At 43.3% G+C, this 17,289-nt stretch overlaps 2 protein-coding genes across 2 annotated transcripts in view; one reads left to right on the top strand and one right to left on the bottom strand.

Moving 5' to 3' along the window:
- The window catches only part of LOC137344677 (SAM pointed domain-containing Ets transcription factor), a 35,573-nt gene extending 28,270 nt beyond the window's left edge, over window positions 1-7,303 (top strand). The window contains exons 3-5 of the mRNA XM_068007807.1: window positions 2,983-3,066; window positions 5,577-5,717; window positions 6,967-7,303. Coding sequence (XP_067863908.1) covers window positions 2,983-3,066; window positions 5,577-5,717; window positions 6,967-7,145 — 404 coding nt within the window. The 3' untranslated portion in view covers window positions 7,146-7,303. The remainder of the gene's footprint in view (window positions 1-2,982; window positions 3,067-5,576; window positions 5,718-6,966) is intronic.
- Window positions 7,304-12,638: 5,335 nt separating this feature from the next.
- pacsin1b (protein kinase C and casein kinase substrate in neurons 1b) overlaps window positions 12,639-17,289 on the bottom strand; it is a 261,076-nt gene continuing 256,425 nt past the window's right edge. The window contains exon 12 of the mRNA XM_068007334.1: window positions 12,639-12,710. Coding sequence (XP_067863435.1) covers window positions 12,655-12,710 — 56 coding nt within the window. The 3' untranslated portion in view covers window positions 12,639-12,654. The remainder of the gene's footprint in view (window positions 12,711-17,289) is intronic.

Genomic DNA, 17,289 nt, shown 5'->3' with positions numbered 1-17,289 from the left:
GGAGACCCTATCTGCCTGTTCCACCATTTCAGGCAGATGTTAAATATCCCATGGCAACATTTGAAAAAGAACAGGGAGTTCTCCTATCATCCTGACCAACATTCCTCACAAAGCCAACATCACCAAAAGAAACCCCCAGAATAATCAGCTATCCTTCACATTGTCATTTGTGGGCTATTTCTGGAGCGTGAATGGCTGCTGCATTACAACTTGCACTGCACGTCAACAAGTAATTCACGAGGGAAATGCTCTGAAAACTTTGGACTATGTGATAAGGCGCTATGTAAATACAAGTCGTCTTATGTTTTTATATAAATAAACTACAGTGGAAACCAAAATAGAAATTTATACAGACAAAGATGACAGAATCATCTCTGGAAGGAAGCTGAAGCAGAATTATAGTTGGGGTTTGTTATAGGAGGGAGGTTTATATTCCTTTTCAGCGAGGAATCATAAGGTCTGTGTGTTATTAGAACATTATATTGAGGAGTACATTGTAGAACAGGGTTTATATTTGGGTAATAGAATGAGGACTGTGCTATAGAGAGGGCGTGGGCACCCAGTGTTGCTATTTAAATTAATACCTCCCCCAACCTTGCAAACCTTGGCAGAGTCAGAGGCAGAAATCCGAGGTGGGCACATCCCAGTACTTGCAACAAGATGCGCCCCCTTCCTGGGGATCTACGGGCAATGTATTCTATCAGTGAGTGAGTTATAAAGAAGGTGTGTTCTATTAGAAAGGGGCTCCGACAACTGTTGATCCTTCAGGAATTGATGAGCTTTCATTGAGTGTTGAATCAGCTCTACAGTTTTACGTTTGATCAATAATTTCATCAGAACCAAACATTGCATATTTGAATGTGATTTCATTCATCTTTTTCTGTGTTAGTCACTTACCTGGGATGCAAAAGTACAGCTCTGGCCTTGGATTAATTCCATTTCCTTCAACATTTATTGACCACACAACAGTGTCTGTACTTCAGAGTATTTCATTGAATGTGAAGCACTTTGGGACGGTTTCTGACAGCTGTAATGTGAGGCTATGTAAATGCAAGTCTTTCTTTTTTTTCTGTTGTTTTGGTTTTGCCAGGTGCTAAGTCCATGAATGAGAAGACATCTCTTCTCCAAATGGCCTCTAAGTGGTGTGCAAGAGGGAGCGCGGTGTTGTTAGATCTCTCTTGGCTCACTTCTGGGAAGGACCTAGATGTTACTTTTTAGCATTGATCCCAGGCTGCTAGAAAGAGACTAGGGAATGCTGCACGTGTAGAATCACATACATGACCTTACACTATGTTCCTGTGGTCTCTTAGCAGCTTTATCACAATGACACACTGAAACACCATCCACCAGTAATACCTCTGAGATTAGATGCTGAGTGTAGTTCTGGTCACCTAATCATAGGAAAGGTATTATTGAGATGGTACAGTACTGAGCAGCAAAGTTGATTCTGGGTATCAGGAAGTTCAATTATGAGGAAAGGTTAAGGAAGTTGGGCTGGTTTTCCTAGGAAAACACAAGGCATTAAGATAATCAAGTGCTTGCTTATGGCAAGAAGTTTTCAAGATTATAAAAGAGATTGACAAAGCTGATTGTTCACTTTAATGAAGATTTCAAATACTGGGGGAAGGGGTAACAGCTTAAAAATTAGGAGTACTATTAGGTGTCAGCCGTGGCTGTGGTAGCACCCTTGCCTCTGAGTCAGAAGGTTTTGGGTTTAAGTCCCACACCAGAGACTTGAGGACAAAAATCTAGGCTGACACTTCAGTGCCGTACTGAGGGAGTGCTGCACTGTCGGAGGTGCTGTCTTTAGGATGAGACATTAAACCGAGGTCCTGTCTGCACTCATGACGCTATTAGAAGAAGAGCAGGGGAATTCTCCCCAGTGTCCTGGCCAATATATAATCCTCAACCAATATCACCACAAAACAGATTATCTGATCTTTTATCTCACTGCTGTTTGTGGGAGCTTGCTGTGTGCAAATTGGCTGCTGCATTTCCTACATTACAACATGACTATACATTGGTTGTAAAGTGCTTTGGGATGTCCAGAGGTAGTTTATTTCTTTCTTTAAAGGGAAGGAGAGAAGTTGAGTAGTGAAAATTAAAGGGGAGGAGGGATGTTGAGTAGTGAGTATTAAAGGGGAGGAGAGACTTTGAGTAGTGAATATTAAAGGGGAGGAGAGACATTGAGTAGTGAATATTAAAGGGGAGGAGAGATGTTGAGTAGTGAATATTAAAGGGGAGAGACATTGAGTAGTGAATATTAAAGAGGAGGAGAGACATTGAGTAGTGAATATTAAAGGGGAGGAGAGAGGTTGAGTAGTGAATATTAAAGGGGAGGAGAGACATTGAGTAGTGAATATTAAAGGGGAGGAGAGACATTGAGTAGTGAATATTAAAGGGGAGGAGAGACATTGAGTAGTGAATATTAAAGAGGAGGAGAGATGTTGAGCAGTGAATATTAAAGGGGAGGAGAGACATTGAGTAGTGAATATTAAAGGGGAGGAGAGATGTTGAGTAGTGAATATTAAAGGGGAGAGACATTGAGTAGTGAATATTAAAGAGGAGGAGAGACATTGAGTAGTGAATATTAAAGGGGAGGAGAGAGGTTGAGTAGTGAATATTAAAGGGGAGGAGAGACATTGAGTAGTGAATATTAAAGGGGAGGAGAGACATTGAGTAGTGAATATTAAAGGGGAGGAGAGAGGTTGAGTAGTGAATATTAAAGAGGAGGAGAGACGTTGAGTCGTGAATATTAAAGGGGAGGAGAGACGTAGAGTAATGAATATTAAAGGGGAGGAGAGACATTGAGTAGTGAATATTAAAGAGGAGGAGAGACATTGAGTAGTGAATATTAAAGGGGAGGAGAGACATTGAGTAGTGAATATTAAAGAGGAGAAGAGACGTTGAGTCGTAAATATTAAAGGGGAGGAGAGACGTTGAGTAGTGAATATTAAAACAAAGTGTTTTCCTTTTTTTTAGCCGCCTGGATGAAAGAGAAGTCATCCCCTGGAGATAACAGATATAATGGTAACGTGCTCTTCACAACTGCTGAACATTCCATCTGTATGTAACCTCTCTTTATATTAATAGAAGTTGATGAGTTAGATCCACTGTGCTGATGTACTTGCAGGGGGGCTGTGGCTAGTGCAGGAGCAACCAAAGTTACTGCTTTGGGAAACGATCTGGGCACCAAAACCTGATCAGTTCTGATTCAATTTGCACTGCAGAGGACCCTAACTTTATGCAGGGATCCCTATGCCCTTCAACAAATAAAAAATACAGAACCTGCTGTGAAAGGGAACTGTGCAATTAATGCAGGAGAGAAGCTTTTTATAAGTTTTCTGTCTCAGTGAGTGAGTTATAAGTGAAAAATTTGCCAAACAATTTTTAATGAAGATTGGCCCAGTGGGGAAGTTCCATACCTTAGGAAGAGAGCTGCATTGTGACATCCTCACACAATAACCATCAAGAAAGGCCTGTGTGTTTGACAGTCATTGAGTATAGTAGAGCTTCCCTCTATAAATTGAGATTTGAACATTGCAGTTTGCTTCAGGCATCAGTGAAGAAGTGATTGTGCAAAAAGAGTTTGTGGCCTCCCTGCAATTTACGTCAAGATTTCACATTCTGTGCTGCAGTAAAGTGGCACTTTTCACAAATGGACTGTGCAATGCATTTATATACAGTCCTTGTGCCAGGTGGGGCTAGGCCTTTTGTGCATATTAGTGGTGCAGTATTGTGTATGCCAATCTGCTTTATCTTAAAAAACCCAAAAAAATCCTCAAAATAATGATTAAAAATCAAATAGTCTGCTAACGCCTCTTGGACCTGGACCTGTGCGTAGTCAGGGCTAGATGGGGTGAAGTGTCCTCTTGAAAGGCCCTTGGTAAGATGAAGGGAGCTTCATGTCCCAGAGGAGGCAACACACAGGAGCAGGGTTCCACAGAATGTGAAACTGATCTTACAACAAAAGTAAATGAGCTAGGGACCAGAAATGGCTCTTTAATTATTCCTTATTATTTTGCAGTTTTGCTTGGTACTCATTACATCTTCCTGTGGCACACATCATATCCTGATGAAGTGGGTGATCTGTGCCAAGGCATTTGCCAGTGCTGCTCTTGAGCTGGTCACTATTGGGTGCACAAAAGTGGCATCTCATGGTAGGCTGGCCCTCCATTCTTCCCTCCTTATTGGGACGGTCCAAGCCTTCACTTACTGCCTTCCTTTAATTACAGGGCCAGCATCAGGTGTTAATTGTATGATTTAAATCAATTAGTGTTAATTGTATTCAGGTGGTGGTTATCGAATGGGGACTCTCTTGTATCCTATTATAGGAGAGCTTATGCAGGGTGTGGGGTGTGTGTATGAGGGGAATCTCTGTGAATCAAGGCTTGGAAACAACTAAAGACCAGGCTCTAGTGTTCTATCCTTCACCACATGGATATCCAATTTTAACATCAGGAACTCAACAACTCCATGGCAATGGGCCTTTGAACACCAATGTGTGCGTCACTGTGCTGCTCCCTGTCTAAGGTCCATTGATTGTAATGGTTTCATATGTGCTTCCTGTGCCACAGGTCAAGGGACCCAGATTCAAGTCCCTCATCCATGTTGTGCCCGCTCTTCCAGTAACCTAATCAAGAGCAACACTCATGGCACCCATGTAGGTGGGTTCAATGATCCCCTTGCTCCTAGCACAGCTTGGATGCATGAGGTGGACAAAAAGGTGGGATATTACAGATTAAGAACGAATGATTAAGATTATGGCATTTAAAGAGGAGTCTTGCCATAAGCGAGCACTTGAAATAGCAAACTGTTACAAAGAGCTAGAATTAACCTGTATATCCTTGTCATTGTCCTGTTAATTTTGAAGGGGAGATATACTTGTTTAAATAATGAATGATCATGGTATTAATGGGGTACCTGGGTGGGAGGAGTTCCTAATGTCCCCTTTACGTTTCACTGCTGCCACTGATGGCAGTTCCAACTTCAATGGCAATGCTGTATAATAAATGAGGTAGTGTTGCCCCTGGGGGCAACAAGGCCCACGTCAAGAGGTGGTTTTCCTCAGCACCTCCAGAAACAAGAACACGTCCAGAGAGAGGTAGCCATCATTTCTGCCCAGAGGCAAGTGGAGTGTTCAGCCTGCCAGTAGACTGTGCATTTGAATTGGGAAAAATGCTTCTGTTTAATACCGTTTCTTTATCTTAATTTTATTCATGCAAATACAGCCTTTAAAATACATAGATGTTACAACACAGACACAGCCCAGCCAGTCTGGGCCAGTGTTTACTTTCCATGTGAGCAAGTAGTCCATGCTGTTTCCATATCCCTTCATCTCATTTTTCTTCCATCCATCTATCCAATCTTATCTTGAATGTTGACATAGTTTCTGCCTCAACAATTAACTCCGGAAATGAATTCCACATCATCATGTGAAGAAGTTTCTCCTGACCTCTGTCTCAAATCTCCTATATTTAATCTTGTGTCCATGGCCCCGTTGTAAGGTTCACTGTCCAATGGTTAAATAGTGAGTTAGGAAATGTGACGTGACAGTCTGTGGTTCTTCTCACCAGGCAGCGATGAAGGATGGATGGACACAGAGGCAGACTCCTCCTGCTCTGGGCAACCAATTCACCTTTGGCAATTTCTGAAGGAACTCTTGCTCAAGCCACACAACTATGGTCGATTTATCCGCTGGCTGAACAAAGAGAAAGGTCAGTGGCATACTGTGCTCTTAGTCTCATTGCTATGGGTGTAGCACCTCTTGATCTCTATCTGCGTAAATGTAGGGTTCCTGAACGATTGGATGCAAGAGCGTATTTTATTAATAGGGCAGCCAATTAGTGCACAGCAAGGTCCCACAGCTATGAGCTAATGAACAGATAATCTATTTTCTCTGGTGATGTTGGTTGAGGGATAAGTATTGACCAGGACACCAAGGAGAACTCCCCTGCTCTTATAGTAGATACAGCACAGGAGGCCATTCGGCCCATCGTACCTGTGCCAGCTCTTTGAAAGAGCTATCCAATTACTCCCATTCCCCTGCTCTTTCCACATAGCCCTGTAAATTTTCTTTGAAATAGTGTTATGGAATCTCTTATGTCCACCTGAGAGGGCAGATGGGGCCTCGGTTTAACATCTCATCCAAAAGGCAGCCCCTGCAGACAGTACAGTACTTTCTCAGTACTGCACTGAAGTGTCAGTCTAGACTTTGCACTCAAGTCTCTGGAGTGGGACTTGAACTAATAACCTTCACAACTCAGAGGCAATAGTGCCACCTGCTAAGCCATGGCTGACACCTCCACCCTTGTACTTTCCAGCAGGGGTCACTAGATAGAAATTTGGAAAGGGAATCCCATCTGAAATTTTACTCTTTCTCATGACCGGGAGCACTAGGGGTGCCAATTCTGGTTGGATCCATTCCTGGAGCATTCATGACATGACATCCTGCCTCCCACTGATCCGTCCCCACGCTCCTGTCATTGGTCGCCCAACATGTCCATCCTCACGGCATACCTCCTTCCCCAGTCAATTGGAAAGTGAACAGACAATTCATGATTTAATTGGATGATTCTTGACTGTCAAACAGCCTTTTCCCCCCAATTCTAATATTTTTGTAACTAATAAATGAAAATGTTCAAAGAAAATGTGAAAAAAAGCACACCATTTTTTATAATTCTCCTATGATTTTTCACCTGAGTTGCTCGCAGCAGTGTTCTGGAGGTTAATCTTGAATTCCTGGAGACTCCAGGACAAACCTGGAGAGTTGGCAACCCTAGGGAGCACTGAGGATGATTATACTGTCCCAATTGGTGCCCCGACTGAGTTCAATCTGAGCTAGATTTGAACTATGATGCTAGAACAAAAGGAAAGTATTTTAACCCACCTGGGTTCTTTCATGTATTAAGTACTTATATTAGTCGGAACCACTAACAGGCAGGCCTTCATCTTTTTCTCGACCAGGCATATTTAAGATTGAAGACTCTGCACAGGTTGCCAGATTATGGGGAATCCGGAAGAACCGACCGGCAATGAACTATGACAAGCTAAGCCGTTCCATCCGGCAATATTATAAAAAGGGGATCATCCGGAAGCCTGATGTCTCGCAGCGTTTGGTGTACCAGTTCGTACACCCTGTATGAGGGGAGGAACAGGAGCTTCAGAGACTTAGTGGTGTTCACATCCTAGAACAGGTGACTTGAAGGAAATGTCTGAACATCGAAGGCCCGAAGCCTGCCTGAAGTTTCAGGATGTGTTTTACATACAAACTGCCTGCCTGCTGTGCCTGTATTTACATTTCACAAACCCTCTCAGATTGGTTTTCAATTTATTCCAGTAGTAGAAACATGTTTTTTTTGGCTATCTAATTGCGAAATTTGGTAGCCCATCAAAACCCTGAAGGCATGTGGTCACAACCGAACCTTATTCACTTTCTCTGCTCTACCTAAGTACTGTTCTGCGATTTCAATAACCCAGCCAGTGTTTCAGTAGCCTGGGGCTGCACCATCACTATGCATTTTGTCCATGGTTTTATTTCTGCCTTTAGTGCTGGTATTGCATAACTTTAAACATAATCTCAATCAGGCAGATTTTGTACCATTTTATTGGGCTACCTGTCGGGTGAGAACTGGGGATCCAGGAGATGGCGTATGGCCTGGAGAGTGGAGGGAGTCAGGGGAGCAAATAGATAGATATCTATCCTCACAAAAAGCCTTTAAAAAAAATTTACTGCCAACAAAATATTTCACTAATACAGGCACAGTGGCCTCATGAACTAAAATTTCTATGATTCTGCATCAATGCAATGAAAATAGCTCATTATATGTAACCTATATTACATCCTTTTCTCTCTATCGATGAGAGAGGGAGCAGCAATGTGGGTTGCAGATTATTAGTAGCTAGAACTCAATATGCACCCGTTGTTTAAACCACTTAAAATATTTTACCTAGTGTGGTTGAAGCAACAAAATTTTATCCAGCTTCAGTCAGTGAGTGGCTCTCCAGGGATTCTCCAAACTGCGTTCTAAATCTGGGATGGATTCGGTTACCTCATGAAGAATAAGTTTCTCAGCTCTGACACACACCTTCCTTTCCTTTACTATTACTGCTAATCTTGATACTGTGCATGTAAAATTCTATACACTGACTGCCAGACTCTCCTGATCAGCCATCGTCTGGCAGTTCTTGGCCAGGCTGCCAGAAGTTGCCATGTTCTGAGATAGAGTAGTCCTCCTTACCCCTGTAATGGGGGAAAAAAACCTAGTCAAGACCCATCCTACTTGAATGATTACCTAATGTCGGCTAGCCACAAAGCAACAGGTATGCAGTCATCTGTGATCTAAGCTTTCCCATCTTCTTTGCTGGAGGGAGAGGTGCAAGTAAGATAAATTAAAATAAATATAAACCCAATGAAAAATAATAGTGAGCAGGCGAAATGTATAAAAGTGTGAAACAATTTAAAACTGTCGCTAGTCTAAATGAAGATGGCTGACCTGGAGCATCACTTTACAAAGCTTGGCTGGATATGTAGGTTATGTCCCTGTCAGGAGACTCCCTCAATTACAAAAATACCTCTCCATTAGAAGACCTTTCCTGCAGTGGCACATCATGTGGAAACCTCAATACATTGTACCTCCACATTGATCGAGGCCAGGTTTATGCCTCCAACCCTCCATGTGCTGAGTTCCCAATCGTAGCTACATGGCAGTGTGGAAATGAGACACAGGTGCTAGTTCTTCATCACAGGCAGTAAGGGGACATCAGGGAACAGTCACTCTGAGACCACTTTCATATACTGCTAGTTCTCAGTTTCAGAACTACATTGGCACAGCTCTCCCTGGGAGCAGGTTGCCCTGAGAGTGGGTTGCCCATGAAGCCTTTTGGCTGGGGATGGTCATAACATGGGGAGGGCCAAGAAAGGGGTTCTGCAGACAGAGTGTTTGATGCTTGAACTGGACTCCTCCAGTCCTACAGAAAGTGGAACATTCGAACAGATAGAGTAGTACTCTTCTTTATTCAGCTTGAGACATGAATAGTGGCATCCTTTTTTAAAATCTTTGTCAGATGCAACACAATTCCATTAATTGAGCAGTGCTGGCTATTAAGGGCTTGGTGTACATTAACAGGAGATGGACAACGTGTTATTGATGGGATTGCATATTAACATAAAACTGCCGTGACTTTGGTCTGAACCAAACAGTGACTGAGGATGAGGTCAGCGATAATATTCATAATCCCCTTCCCCTGTCCCACGTGTTTCCATTGACTAACACCGAGAGCGTGAGGCCAGCGATACTGTTCATAACACCCCCCACCCCTGTTCCATGTGTTTCCATTAACTAACACCGAGTGCATGAGGCCAGCGATACTGTTCATCACACCCCCCACCCCTGTCCCATGTGTTTCCATTAACTAACACCGAGAGCGTGAGGCCAGTGATACTGTTCATAACACCCCCACCCCCATCCCATGTGTCTCCATTGACTAACACAGAGGGTGAGAGGGCAGTGATACTGTTCATAACACCCCCCACCCCTGTCCCATGTGTCTCCATTGACTAACACAGAGGGTGAGAGGGCAGTGATACTGTTTATAAAATATCCATCTTGAGTGTTTCTATTGACTAACAATAGGACCATGAGAATCTAGGGAAATGGTATCACATTTGCAGGCACATGTTCCCACTGTTTACAGTTGGAGGTCAAAGTATCAGAGCGAACCACCTCCACAATTGAATCATCAACAAATTAGATTTGCAGACTGAAAAACAATTTTTAAAAAATCAAATCAAGACACACCAGAATAACCTGGGACTATATTTATAAACCCATCATTAATAATCTTATTTTGACTAATCCCTACATTAATCTTTGATCTTAATGGGGGTTAATAGATTGAGAGTGGATTCTGTTTGAGTAGCATTCAGATTTTACTAAACTGTCCCCAGCACTGGTCAAGTGGGCCACTACTTTAAACCATCCTGAGCTAATGGGAGAAAATTATTAAAGGAGAATCTGAAGGTGCCATGATGCCTGTAATGATAGTGAAATAGAATTCGTCTTTTACATCATAGACGATGGCTTTAGAGGTCGTTGCACTTTAACAATATCTGTTCATTGCTGCTGGAAATCTTGACCAGGGTCTGTCAAATGGATCTACAACTGAACACTGTCATGTTAAATTGTATAAACATGTTGTGCATGCACCAATGACCTGAGTGGGTTACTGTTCACACTGCATAAATACTGCAAAAATAATCTGAGTATAAAGAGACACTCACGATTCCTCTTCTTGCCCTTTTCTCCATTTCAGACAGATATGGACATTGCAAGCTACACACTGCTTTTATTTACATGTTTGTAACCGAATGTAATTTTTGTGCCATTTTAGATAAATTCAGCCCAAGGTGACTTCCAATTGCATTGCTGGATTGTATGGGGAAATAAAATCACACTTCAGTGTTAAAAATTGAAATGTTTACAGAATTTGGAAGGCAAACTTTCAAACGCTTGCACAATTAATGTCTGGTGAAAATGAAATGGAAATTTAAGGGGCTCTGAATTGCACCTAATCTGTGCCAATGGGTGCAAAGAGGATGTGCAAGAGACCCCGAAATCTTCTCACCTTATTTAGAATTAAAGAATCTCTCCCTCCCCCAACCCTATAACAAATATTTTTCAGTTTTACCTTGAATGAAGGTGCGCTGTCTCTTTAAGAATGGTAATCTGGTCCAAAATGCCAAACCTCGTTTCAATATATTTTTTTTAAACCAAAGTTGGCAACACTGATCATGGTGAACCATCTTTATTCTTTGAAAAGAGAAGCATTAACCTGTAAGAATTTAACTCTTTCGTTCTTTCAACTTGTTTCGTACAAGGAGTGTGGACTGCTGTCGGCAAATTGCTGCCTCTCTGTTTACTGTATGTTGTGTTTGTTTACATGTCACAGCTGGTCCATGGCTCTTTTTGAACTGAATCCGTAACATAAGTGTCTGGTGGAACAGTATGCATATTCTCAAAAGGAAAACATTTCTGAAACAAGGCCTTAAAAATCTTTAGTCACCGGTGACCCTTTTATTGGGATAGAAGCTGCATGGATAAAAGCTCTGTATAGGCCATGAACACCCCAATGGAAGGGTGATGGTCATATTGCCTGTGTGGTATCATTCCCAGCCTTGTGTGTCAGTATTGTTCCAGCCCAGTGGTGGGGATAGGGAGTTTAGACAACTACAGAGGACTGGAGACTTGCAGACCAAACACTGAACTCATAAATCGTTCAATGTTGACAATGCACCAAATTTAGTCTTGATAATTCATTATTTCTCTATCTCCCACTGTGGACCTAAAGGGAGAGTCAACTGGGAGCATTACTCACAGTATTCATGCCTACAGCTTGCAACAGTGCTTAGATGCTGGCACTGCGAATCAATGGGCGGAGTAGGTCAGTCAACATTGAAAACACTTTTAGAAGTTATCATCGCATTCAAAAATATAGATGCCACATTCTGTCCATCTGATATATTACTGAAGGAATTCTAGCAGATTTATAAACATATGGAATACATAATAAAGGGTGCTAGCTCACTAGGAAATAAATCAAATCTTTTCACCTGAAGGGTAATAGATTTGTGGAATAAGTTACTAGGGGAGGCCATTGAAGTTGACAGTATAAATGGGATCAAAAGGAAATTAAATACATTTCGAGAGAGGGAAAGGGATAATAAATTAATTAATTCCAGTGAGACGGCAGGAAGGTTGATCTGTGAAAAAGGAATATTGTGTTGGACTTAATGATCTTTCCCTAGAAGATTTTCACCTGGAATTTCTATGGAGGTTCTCCTGCTGTAATGTTGGCGGAAGATCGGCGTAAACCCTGGAAAAATGACTGTTAATGCAGTTTCTGCAGAGTTTCCGCCAAAGTTAGGGGAGGGGATCGGAAGAACTCTGCCAAAATTCTACCCCTTTATGTTGATTTTTTAAAATTACACTTATACAATAATTACCTTCCTGCTCCCATACCTCCCGCTTTCAGGCAGAAGAGGGAGATAGTGAGAGTTCTGGAAGGTTCCAATGCAGCTCCACAGCCTTTTAAAAGCCCTGCTGTCAAAAGACTGATCACTCGACTATCATGAAGTACTCCCTCTCGTGGCCTCTACTGGTCAAGCACGCAGGCTACCTTTCCGCACAGAGCATTTATGCATGAACATGAGGTGCTGAAGAGAATGTCAATCCAAAATCCCTTACATTGAAAATAAAACACAAATTTAACAGTTTTAACGCTCAAAATCGGTTAAATGTTCCATGTAATAAAACTAAAGGTTAACTTGTTGCAAAATGGATACTTGTGAATAGGTGACTAGAACTGGGGTCCAAGTCACTGATAGGGAATGGTGTCGATTTTTAAATAAAGTGGGGTTTGATGAGTTTTAGATTTTTAACACTTGCTTTCAACATGTCAGGTTTTTTTTGTTTGATACTAGAGCTGTAAAACTGAAATTGCAAAACTGTGAAATACAATAATTAAAACTACATGTTGAAATTCCTAAGTGGGTTTGTTTTTAATTTCAACATATCCTCATTTTGGGTATAAAAATGTATTTATTTGACAGTAGACCCAAACCTCTTGAGCATGGAGGTACTGCAGTCACATGGCTCAGAAAGCATCCAGGCAAGGGAAACAAGAATAAATCCAAACGTGAAGGCGATGAGCTGCGAAGAAAGATTAGAGATCAACTGTTAGATTTTAGAAAAGGTTTTGGGCCCTGGGGGATCTTGATCAAATTATATTACATAAAATATGGTGTACATAAAGAAAACCCAGATTATTCATTCAAAGTACACCAGGGAAGTAGGACCAGTGGCATAAATGAAATGAGCAAAAAGTTAATTTAGAACTTATCAGAAGTTCTGTATTCAATGACATACGTTGGGAATAATTTGTCAGGCAGGATAATAGAAACAAAACATAGTTGGACGACAAGATGGACTAAGCCTTCCTTCAGTTTTTATGTACTGAAACAATGGAGAAATTCCCAATTTTAATCTTAGCAGTTTAGTGTAGAATTAAGGGACTTGTGGCAGTGGGAGGCTCCAGCTCGTGGAACATCACCTCTCCAATCTCAGCCATACCATAGGACAGTGGCACTGAGCAGAGGCAATGTGCTGCTCATTTAGGTATGAGCCTTGGCTCAGTGGTAGCACTCTTGCCTCCGAATCAAAAGTTAATGGGTTCAAGCCCCAATCCAGAGACTTATGCACATAATCTGACACTTCACCAATACTGAGGGTGCTGCACTGTGGGAGATACTGTCTTTTAGATGAGATGTTAAATGGAAGCCTTATCTGCCTCTCCGGTGGATGCGAAAGATCCCATGGCACTTTTCGAAGAGCAGTAGATGTGTCCTGGCCAACACTTATCCCTCAACCATCTAAAACAGATTATCTGGTCATTTATCTCATTGCTGTATGTGCACAAATTGGCTGCTGCATTTCCCTATATTACAGCACTTCAAAAGTACTTCATTGGCTGTGAAGTGCGTTTGATCATCCAGAGATCGTGAAAGGTGCCATCAAAATTTGGGACAGAAGGCAAACAGTGGGGAAGCTTATTCCAGCCTATGGGGCCACAGCAGGTAGCCTTCACAAACACTGTTCAGGAGAGCCACAGTGATTGGCCCTCACACACAGGCTAACAACTGCACACCAAACTGCTATTACACACACCTAAAAGCTAATTGAAAAAGACCTTCAAGATGGAAAGTGGGTGGATGGCTAGAAATCCCCATACAGCAAGTTATAGACGAAAATGTCGGACAGGAAAAGACCAGCTGGTCCACTGAACCTGACTCACACAGTTGTGATGCCTTATGCGTCACAATACAGACACTGCCTAACCACCCCCAGAGCCATGGAATCTCTCGGGAGAGCTGAAAAAACATTAAAAACTTAGGCCAATTAGGGGGAAAAAAATCTGGAAAATTCCTCTCCGGCCCCTTTAGGTGATCAAAACTAGTCCAGGAGATCACACTGACTCTGACTTATATCACTAGGTACCTACTTCTTGTACCATGTGATCTCCATCCCAGCCAGAAACAGGTCCAGCACTCTCTCGAAGGTAAACAGTGAATCAGCATTCACCACATGAGCCAGCAACCTGCTCCACAGATCTACTATTCTCTGGGAAAAGAAGAACTGCCTAATGTCCAACTTGGTTCTGCCCTTACGTAACTTGTAAGTGTCACCCCTAACCTATCCAGTTGAAATAATTTGTCCACGGAAAAATAATCTACTTCGTTATTATATAAACCTTGATCAAATCCCCCTCGAGTCTACACTTCTCTAAAGTATACAAGTTCCTTGTCTCCATCCCTCCACCCAGGGAACACAGAACTTATGAAACACCTTCCAGTGACAATCAACGGTGTAACTCACCAAGGTTCTGGAGAAGGTTGCTTACTTACCTGCCTACCTAAAGGATCATGCAGAGAGATCTTAATTTGAAGGAAGTATATTGCAAAGAGACCCAGGGTTTTCATTCAGAGCCGTACAAATTAGGCAAGGTTCAATCCGTGAACCGTGGTGAGTTAGTTGACCTCAGAAAGTAGTGGGGGGTTCAATAAGTTTTTTTTAATTCATTCATGGGATGTGGACGTCGCTGGCGAAGCCAGCATTTATTGCCCATCCCTAATTGCCCTTGAGAAGGTGGTGGTGAGCCACTTTCTTGAACCGCTGCAGTCTGTCTGGTGAAAGTTCTCCCACAGTGCTGTTAGGTAAGGAGATCCAGGATTTTGACCCAGTGACTATGAAGGAATGGCAATATATTTCCAAGTAAGGATGGTGTGTGACTTGAAGGGGAATGTGCAGGTGGTGGTGTTCCAATGCGCCTGCTACCCTTATCCTTCTATGTGGTAGAGGTCGCGGGTTTGGGAGGTGCTGTCGAAGAAACCTTGGCAACTTGCTGCAGTGCATCCTGTGGATGGTACACACTGCAGCCATGGTGCGCCAGTGGTGGAGGGAGTGAATGTTTAAGGTGGTGGATGGGGTGCCAATCAAATGGGCTGCTTTGTCCTGGATGGTGTCGAGGTTCTTGAGTGTTGTTGGAGCTGTACTCATCCAGGCAAGTGGAGAGTATTCCATCACACTCCTGACTTTTGCCTTGTAGATGGTGGAAAGGCTTTGGAGAGACAGGAGGTGAGTCACTCACCAAAGAATACCCAGCCTCTGATCTGCTCTTGTAGTCACAGTATTTATGTGGCTGATCCAGCTAAGTTTCTGGTCAATGGTGACCCCCAGGATGATGATGGTGGGGGATTCGGCGATGGTAATGCCGTTGAATGTCAAAGGGAGGTGGTTAGACTCCCTCTTGTTGGAGATGGTCATTACCTGGCACTTGTCTGGTGCCAATACTACTTGCCACTTATCAGCCCAAGCCTGAATGTTGTCCAGGTCTTGCTGCATGTGGGCTCGGACTGCTTCATTGTCTGAGGGGTTGCGAATGGAACTGAACACTGTGCAATCATCAGCAAACATCCCCTTAAGATGGAGTGAAGGTCATTGATGAAGCAGTTAAAGATGGTTGGGCCTAGGACACTGCCCTGAGGAACTCCTGCAGCAATGTCCTGGGACTGAGATGATTGGCCTCCAACAACCACTACCATCTTCCTTTGTGCTAGGTATGACTCCAGCCAATGGAAAGTTTTCCCCCTGATTCCCATTAACTTCAATTTTATTAGGGCTCCTTGATGCCACACTCGGTCAAATGCTGCCTTGATGTCAAGGGCAGTCACTCTCACCTCACCTCTGGAATTCAGCTCTTTTGTCCATGTTTGGACCAAGGCTGTAATGAGGTCTGGAGCCGAGTGGTCCTGGTGGAACCCAAACAGACCATTGATGAGCAGATTATTTGTAAGTAAATGCTGCTTGATAACACTGTCGATGACACCTTCCAATACTTTGCTGATGGTTGAGAGTAGACTGATGGGGCGGTAATTGGTCAGATTGGATTTCTCCTGCTTTTTTTGGATAGGATATACCTGGGCAATTTTCCACTTTGTAGGGTAGATGCCAGTGTTGTAGTGGTACTGGAACAGCTTGGCTAGTTCTGGAGCACAAGTCTTCAGCACTACAGTCGGGATGTCGTCGGGGCCCATAGCCTTTGCTGTATCCAGTGCACTCATCCATTTCATGATATCACGTGGAGTGAATCGAAGTGGCTGAAGACTGGCTTCTGTGATGGTGGGGATACCGGGAGGTGGATCATCCACTCGGCACTTCTGGCTGAAGATGGTTTCAAACGCTTGAGCCTTTTCTTTTGCACTCACGTGCTGGGCTCTGCTATCATTGAGGATGGGGACGTTCACAGAGCCTCCTCCTCCTGTTAGTTGTTTAATTGTCCACCACCAGGCAGGACTGCAGAGCTTTGAGCTGATCCGTTGGTTGTGGGATCGCTTAGCTCTGTCTGTAGCATGTTGCTTCCACTGTTTACCATGCATGTCGTCCTGTGTTGTAGCTTCACCAGCTTGGCACCTCATTTTTAGGTACACCTGGTGCTGCTCCTGGCATGCTCTTCTACACTCCTCATTGAACCAGGGTTGATCCCCTGGCTTGATGGTAATGGTAGAGTGAGAGATGTGTCGGGCCATGAGGTTACAGATTGTGGTGGAATACAACTCTGCTGCTGCTGATGGCCCACAGCGCCTCATGGATGCCCAATTTTGAGCTGCTACATCTGTTCTGAATCTATCCCATTTAACATGGTGGTAGTGCCACACAACATGATGGACGGTGTTCTCAGTGTGAAGACAGGACTTCGTCTCCACAAGGACTGTGCAGTGGTCACTCCAACCAATACTGTCATGGACAGATGCACCTGCTACAGGTAGATTGGTGAGGACGAGGTCAAATAGGTTTTTCCCTTATGTTGGTTCTCTTACCTCCTGCCGCAGGCCCAGTCTGGCAGCTATGTCCTTAAGGACTCAGCCAGCTCGGTCACTAGTGGTACTACTGAGCCACTCTTGGTGATGGACATTGAAGTCCCCCATCCAGAGTACATTCTGTGCCCTTGCTACCCTCAGTGCCTCCTCCAAGTGGTGCTCAACATGGAGGAGGACTGATTCATCAGCTGAGGGAGGGCAGTAGGTTTCCTTGCCCATGTTTGACCTGAAGACATGAGCCTTCATCACGTCCAGAGTCAATGTTGAGGACTCCCAGAGCCACTCTCTCCTGACTGTATACCACTGTACTGCCACCTCTGGAGTGTCTGTCCTGCTGGTGAGACAGGACATAACCA

This window comes from Heptranchias perlo, chromosome 27 (genome assembly GCF_035084215.1).
Source record: "Heptranchias perlo isolate sHepPer1 chromosome 27, sHepPer1.hap1, whole genome shotgun sequence".
Classification (NCBI taxonomy): domain Eukaryota; kingdom Metazoa; phylum Chordata; class Chondrichthyes; order Hexanchiformes; family Hexanchidae; genus Heptranchias; species Heptranchias perlo.
This window is presented reverse-complemented; position numbering and strand designations above follow the sequence as displayed.